Source organism: Galeopterus variegatus, unplaced genomic scaffold, assembly GCF_000696425.1.
Source record: "Galeopterus variegatus unplaced genomic scaffold, G_variegatus-3.0.2 Scaffold2672, whole genome shotgun sequence".
Lineage (NCBI taxonomy): Eukaryota > Metazoa > Chordata > Mammalia > Dermoptera > Cynocephalidae > Galeopterus > Galeopterus variegatus.
In genome coordinates, this window is record NW_007728783.1 from 336,053 (window position 1) to 343,862 (window position 7,810).

The window sequence follows — 7,810 nt, forward strand, 5'->3', positions numbered from 1 at the left end:
GTGTTGCACCCGCACCTCACTCAGCCAGTGAGCGGGAACCGGTCTGTATGTGGGATCCGAACCCTCGGCGGGAGCGCCACCACACTCCCAAGCGGCGCACTGTGCAGTGCACCACCGGGCCGGCCCCTGCAACTTCTGAATTCTAAATAACAGAACTTCCAGTTCTATTAAGAATTTAGTATTTGATACATAAAGTTACATTTTCCAAAGACAAAACTTTTTCTTTAATTTCTTACAAACATAAGTCATACATTTCTGACACCCAGAGGAAGACATCTTTACTTTCTGGCCAACATTGCCCAATGGCTTGTCAGAAAGAAACCAACAAAAGACAGGCAGCACCAAGATGAGGCGGGGACACTGAACTCCACAGAGGACTTCACAATTCAGTGCCGTCCCTGGGAGCACTCATTCCCTCTGCCATCTGCCAATGTGAGGTGAGGTATAACCCAAATAAAAAATGAATATCACCAGTAGAAAGTGGCGGCCTTTGGGAGGAATCGACCCTGCAGGCACCGATATGCAAGTCCTTGATGAAGCCTGCCAGGGAATAAGTAAGCAAAGGCAAAGTAGTATCCCAGCATGCACTGACTGACGGGGTCCAGTTAAAACTATGTGACAATAGTAACAGAAAAACACAGTTATTTTGGAAATTCATTTATTCACACATCATCTGTGCAGTTTCACTGAAATCTGAGAGTTAGACACAGTCCTCACAATGTAGCAACCTTAACACACAGGGTTCAGAAGCAGACTTAAAAGAATAGGAAGTAAGAATCCAGATGAGAGTAAGGAATGAGGAAAGAGACGAGAGGGAGAGGACGAGGACGAGAGGAAGTGGCGGGAGAAGAATGTGAGGAGGGGGAGGAGGGGGAGGAGGGGGCTGCGGCTCCCCAGCGGAGCACCTGGAGTGACAGACGCTGGGGGCACCACCTCCCTCTGCTGGTCGGCCCCAGGCAGGGGCGAGTGCCTTCGGTGGCTCAGTCTTCCAGGGAACTTTGCACAGGCCCGCTGACATCATCGTTTCCGTTGCTGCTGCCCTGAGAAGTAAACAGAAAAGAGCTACAATACCGCAACTCCATTAGGACCATGCGAAGGTGAGGGTGGGGACAGGGTAAAGGAACAGGAATCCAACAAATATTTTTTAAAATAACCAACTTCAGAAGAAAAAGGGCAGATCAAGTAAAGTAAAAGTTAAAAACTTTAACAGTTATTTTGCTAAAGATAAAATTCTGGGTAGTAAAACAATTAGAGCAGGGCCTTGAAGAGACATTTGTACACCCATGTTCCTGACAGCACTATTCACAAATAGCCAAGAGGTAGAAGAATCCAGTGTCCATCATGGATGAATGGACAAGTAGAATGTAGTATATACATATAATGGAATATCATTTATCCTTAGGAAAGAAATACTGTCACATGATAGGACATGGATAAACCTTGAGGACATCATGCTAAGTGAAACAAGCCAGTCACAAAAAAGGAAAATAATGATGGTTGCCAGGGGCTGGGGAGAGAGGGTTATTGTTTAATGGATATAGAGTTTCAATCTTATAAGATGAAAAAGTCACGGAGATAAACAGCTGTGTTGGTTGCACATTATGAATGTATTTAATAATACTGGTGTACACTTAAACATGGTTAAGACAGTAAATTTTAGATATATTTTCTAACAGCAACAAAAAGGACTGAAAAAAATATAACAAAACAAAAAAACAAGCCAAGGGTTGTATGCCCAAGTTCTCCTTGTGCCCACAACCATTTTGGCTGACAGTGTGACGGCTGTGGACAACCATCAGAGGCAATGGTGAGTCCATGGGGAACCACCCAGGAAAGTCACCCTCCAAACTTCCACATCCCTCCTTGGCAATTAAAAGGAAGATATTTTTCTTCAGCACCTTGTGAGGATGTTCAATTTCTAATGCTTTCCAAGATCTCCACCTCAAGAGAAGTCAATTTGTCCACAGGAGGCATAGTTTCCAAAGCTGTCTACTGTGAACCTCTGAGAGATGTGAATTGAATTAAGCTTTAGGGAACCAAAGTAGAAGTTCTCAAACAACTGAAAAGCAAGAAAAAAAAAATCCAGAATGAATATCTGAAAAAAACTACAGATGAAAATATTAAACATCAGATTGTCTTGTAAAAACACCAAACCACAATAGTCCCAATAAACCTTTCTTGCTTTATTATTTTTTTTTTTCCAGTATTTATTCTGAATAATGATCCGGGAGAGGAGGGATGGGGGTGGGAGTGAGAAAAGAACAGCCAGTTCTTCCTCTAATTCTAAAGTCTCCCCTGACAAAATGCACTTGAGGAAGAAGTCCAGAAAGTCAAATCCAAAATTTATCTATTGAGCAGATATGACTAAGAACTTGTAACAAACATCCTGGAGCCACCCCCCTGACTCACAGGGCCTGACAAAGCTGCTTCTGACTTTTAGTTACTGACCAGGTAGTTACTGATCCATCTGGATCCCAATTTTGTTACAGCCAGGATAAAATTTGATGTAACACATTCCTCTATCTAGTTAACAACATTTATTAGGAGCACTGACTAAAATAAATAGAAGATGTATGACTCAAAGGACATCATTTAAAAAAAAAAAAGAAAAGAAATAGAAGATAAGGCTCCTGCCCCACAATGATTCATACAACCCAGTGAGGGACACAGAACACTCATACACACAAAACCACAGGAACACTCCTACTGGATGATGGAACAAATACAAATGATAATATTTATCAAAAACCTTTAATTAGATTGGATTCAAGCCAGTGTTCTTAAGGAAATGCTCTTTACTATAATCCTCCACTTTATAAAAGCTTTCAAGTGTGTCAGGGGGAAGGATGAGCCATACTCTAAGAGGGACCTGACCCTGTGACTTGCACATTTATAAGGCAGAATACAAAAGGATATCAGGATTCATCCCAGGAAAATGAAGCCACACAGCTTGGATAAGGAATGTCAAAGAGTAAAGGGCTCACCTTCCTCTATTAGAATGCAAGAACGGTTCTTGACAAGTTCAGTAAGATCCCAAGAAAGCCGTTCAATATGCGTACCCAACGATGCTTGAGTGGAACCTAAGGGTGGGACCTTTGCATATGGCATGTGACTGTCTCTTCACTTATTTATTTTTGGCCGCAGGCCAGTACAGGGATCCAAACCCTTGTTCACTTATTTTTATACAACTTCCACACACATGCACTCTGCCTGCAATTAATGGCCTAGCAAAATGCCTGAGGTTCATTAAAGGCTAACTTTATAAAGCCCAGTAAAAATTGATTCTTCAACATGACATCAACTTGACCCCAAAGATCTATTTAGAGGATGTGTGTTGCATTGTTTTGTCTTTTAGAAAGGCGATCAGCTCTTGCCTGCATTGATTTACACAATTAACTTCTCTTCGTGGTTTTGGCAGTCTGTTCAAACCATATCCACCCTTTTGTATAAAGAAATTCAGCCCAAAATGGTTATCTGCTAACCCCTTTGTTGAACATTAATTTGAAATGAAAGCCTCAGTCAATGAGACTGACAGATTTATAGCTTTGCCAACTGAAGCCTCCTAGGTATGGAAAAGTCATAGAACAAAGAGGCAATAAAAGGTGAGACAAAACAAAACTAAAAAGGAACAATACTTTCAAAGAGTTACTTTTTAAGCACTGGCAGCCGATGGGTTCTCTACTTTTCTTTTTTTTTTTTATTATTAATATTCACGAGATTCAAAGCTGATTGTCACCCCTTGTGCACAAGATGTGAAGGCCAGATCCATACTGGCAGCATACGCATTACTACAAATTGCGATTGTACCCCATGTCCCCACCCAATTATCCCCAACCTCCTTCCCCCTTTACCTCCCCCCCCACTCCACTTTGTTCCCAAGGTATGTTCTCTCCCTCTGCAAGTCCAACACACCACTCTGGTGTTTCCTTCCTTCTTTCTCTCTTAGTTCTCACTTATGAGCACGTACATGCAGTATTTATCCTTCTGTGTTTTGCTTATTTCACTCAACATAAGTTTCTCCAGGCTCATCCATGTTGTTGCAAATGGGAGAATTTCATTCTTTTTTAAGCAGAGTAGTATTCCATGGTGTATATAAACCAGTTTCCTTATCCAATCATCCATCGATGGACATTTAAGTTGGTTCCATGTCTTGGCTATTGTGAACAGGGCTGCGATGAGCATGGGAGTGCAGGTATCCCTTCAACATGATGATTTCCATTCCTCTGGGTACATACCCAGAAGTGGGATTGCTGGATCATATGGAAGATCTATGGTTGTTTGAGAAACCTCCATACTGTTTTCCATAGTGGTTGTGCTAATATACAGGCCCACCAACAGTACAGGAGTGTTCCCTTCTCTCCACACCCTCGCCAGCATTCATTATGCATTGTCTTTTTGATTATAGCCAATCTAACTGGAGTGAGGTGGTATCTCAATGTGGTTTTAATTTGCATTTTCCTGATGAGTAGTGATAGTGAGCATTTTTTCATGTGCCTGTTGGCCATTTGTACGTCTTCCTTTGAAAAATATCTATTCAGCTCCTTTGCCCATTTTTTAATTGGGTTATTTGTTTTTTTACTGTGTGACTGCTTGAGTTCCTTGTATATTATGGATATTAATCCCTTGTCAGATGCATAGTTAGCAAAAACTTTCTCCCACTCTGTATCTACCTTCTCTTTGCACCCACATTCCCAAGTAATGCAGACATCACAGCACATGGAAGTGACCTATGACTTTATTCTCCCTTATGCAGATGACATCCAGATTTGCAGGGAGATTCTCCTTCTTCAGGCTTAAAGGAAATAGTAAGTATGGCAACAATGAAGTTAGCTGGGATGTGATTTCAATGTAGTAATTACAAAAATTAAGAGAAATCTACACATAAATTCTCACGCTCCATGAAGGCAAGGGCAGGCTGTGGAAAGAGTGCTACAGTCAGATTCTAAACGTACACCTGGTACACAGGAGCTGTGTGTGACAATGTGTAGAAGACACTACCCACTGTACCAACCCCATAAGGGGTAAAAGATCATAATGAGCAAAGATCTAATAAGATGAACAGGTACACAAGTACCTTGTAAACTCTAAGGTGCTACTAAAAATTAGGTATTGTTAATGATGTTTTTAAGGTCTCTCTATTCTCCTTAACCTTGTATTTATTTGACATTCATAAGTTGCCATCTTCTTTCACACCTTTTGATGATGTCACATGAAATGGATTTCTTATCCACGAGTTCCTAGAGCAGGGCCAATCTTCATTTTACCCTTTCCTATCCCTGTGCTCTTGTTCTCTCTGTATATTTACAATGATTTAGTAACAATTTTTCATCATTATCTTATTGTTTAGTCATTGTTATATCTTTTAGTCTTAAGCCTTTCTTTTAGTTTTATCACTTATTTCTAGTGACTCAAAATATAACCTCTACAGAGGTAGGAGCTGAATTCTGCTATACACTGTAATGGTATCTAGTAGACTGCATATGATCAATACTTGTTGGACGAAATGACAACTAAAACTAATCCTGTAGATTTCTGTGTACATCTACATGTATGAAGAGAGAAAACTATGACATGCACTTGTCTAGACTGTATTTAACGGTCTAATACATAGGTTACCACCAAGGTAACAAAACTTAAAATTACATAGCCTCCAACTGGCAGGTATGGGTGTCATATCTCAATTCTAACTAGTTGTCAAGAAAGAATTAGTAGTTAGTAATGGAAATTTCAGGTACTCCTTCAAATTTCTACAAGTTTCTTATTTGTGAAACCTAGATCCCTTTCTTAGTTCCACTGACTGATTTGGAATATCACTGAGCACCTAATGTTATACATTTTCATGCAGAGGCACATGATGTGGTTCTGTCTCCCAGGTGCTTACCATCTCACCATGAGAGAGACAGAGTGCATATCAGAAGAGAGGAATGCTGACGACATGGGTGCATTCACGTTATGAAAAGTGACCAAGTGCTTCACTTTGTAATCTGTGTAATTTCCTGTATGTATGTTCTACTTCAATGGAAAAGATAATCTACAACAATATAGACAGCAAAGGTTAAACGTGAGATGAGATACAGGCAATCAATAAATGCAGTGGGAGGCAAGGAAACAACAGAAGCTGAGGACTGGGGCACCTGGGAAAGCCAGCTGGTGGAGACCAGAACGGGGCCTCGTGGCAAGCAAAGGATGTAGCAGCACAGAGGAGGGAGGGCAGCACCAAGGCAGAAACGGGCAGAGTGGAATGGGCCACACAGACAGTTTAGATGTTTGGAGCGTGCCTAAAAAGATGCACTGAGAAAGGCAGAGGAGTGAGAATCAGATTAAGGGGGACTCTGAGGGTCAGATTCACAAGTTAGACTCCAACCTAGATGGTGAAGAACCAATGAAGGCTTTAGAGTAGGCTGGTGGCCCAAGATGAAAACCATGTTTTAGGGAGATTACTCAGGGTGTGGTATATTATGTTGATAGGAAAAGTGAACAAGAGAAAAAAAGGCAAGGAGACCATGGCAGTAGTTCAGTCATGAGGGAAATGTTGAATGCCTCTTAAGTAAAAAAGTAGTAGTTGGTGGCCCTGGAAAGACTGAAGCAGGTGTGAAATACTATGAATGAAATGCAGAAAAGACTCAGCAACTTTCTGGATGAGGAGAAGGAGGTAGAAAAAGGCAGAGATGACAGGGAAAATGGAGGTATGGTGTACCATTGATAATAACAGAATATTTCTAACTGGGAGCTATTTTACTGGGGAATAAAAAAAAAATTCAGGTTTGTTTACACACTTATGGCTGTGTCTCTAGCTGTACATATCCGAAGTCCTTCTCCAATATAGGATTTTCCTAGTAGGCTCTGAGGATATGCATTAAAGACATGAAACATGTAGCACAGTTAAGTGGAAATACATCACCATAAAAAACTTTACAACTGTCCATTTTTAAAATTGAATTGTAGTTCATTATATTTTAGGGAAATGTACCCTTTGTCTGTGTTACAAATTGCAAATACATTTTCCTACCAGTTTGTCACTTGTCTTTTGACTTTGCTTATGATGGTGTTTACTGTGTCAATTTAAATTTAAATTTTTATGAACTTGCATTTATCACAACAGGAGATTTTTTAAACCGTTACCTAATGCATCATTAAATATTAAAAGATCAAGATGGACCATAAATACAGAAGTATTGACATCAACACTAATAAAATAAAGATTGAAACAGCCAACATTCATTGAGCAAGCATATGTGCCAGGCTTTATGTTGAGGGCTCTGTGTGACTGATTGCATCCTCACAATCCCCCAAAACAGATCCTATTATTAACCCCCTTCTTACAGTTCAGCCTGAGGTTTAGAAGGCTTAAGTAACTTGCCCAAAGGCACACAGCAAGTTGATGGTGTTCAGGAAACACCACAAACATAACACCTTGGCATTTGAGTAAACAGCAGAATCAGGAAGGTCTCTCTCACCTTCCTCTGCCCTTCTCCCCTGAAGCAGGTCATAAGTCCCTCATTCGAGAGGTATCTTCCCTATACCCAGAAGGGTACATCCTTATCCATGAAGACATAGAGAAAAATCTGAACAAACAGGCCTTGCTAAGTTCCCCTCCAGTTTATCACCTTCAGATCATGCCTTTCTGTCCTCCAGTCACATCTCTCCTTGACTGTCCACTCTTCATCAAACCTAGCATAAAAATATACAAGTTCACCTGTTTCTGTGGGCCATCATTTCTGAAGCCTCCTTGTTGGGAAAACAGAATAATTTAATCAGGCTCCCCTTACTTCAGGGCCCGTTGGGGGGGGGGGGTTCAGTAACAAACTTG

The 7,810-nt window shown here is 40.8% G+C and overlaps 1 protein-coding gene across 2 annotated transcripts in view; it reads right to left on the minus strand.

Annotated features, from left to right (window-relative positions):
• Positions 1-645: 645 nt before the first annotated feature.
• Positions 646-7,810, minus strand: part of LOC103598575 (activating signal cointegrator 1 complex subunit 1) — a 76,965-nt gene continuing 69,800 nt past the window's right edge. Inside the window, exon 5 of one of the 2 annotated variants that reach the window (XM_008582591.1) lies at positions 646-1,040. In XM_008582591.1, the coding sequence (XP_008580813.1) occupies positions 981-1,040 (60 nt within the window). In that variant the 3' untranslated portion in view covers positions 646-980. Of the gene's footprint in view, positions 1,041-1,507; positions 2,060-7,810 lie in introns of those variants that run through there. The other variant, XM_008582590.1, reaches the window with a different exon arrangement.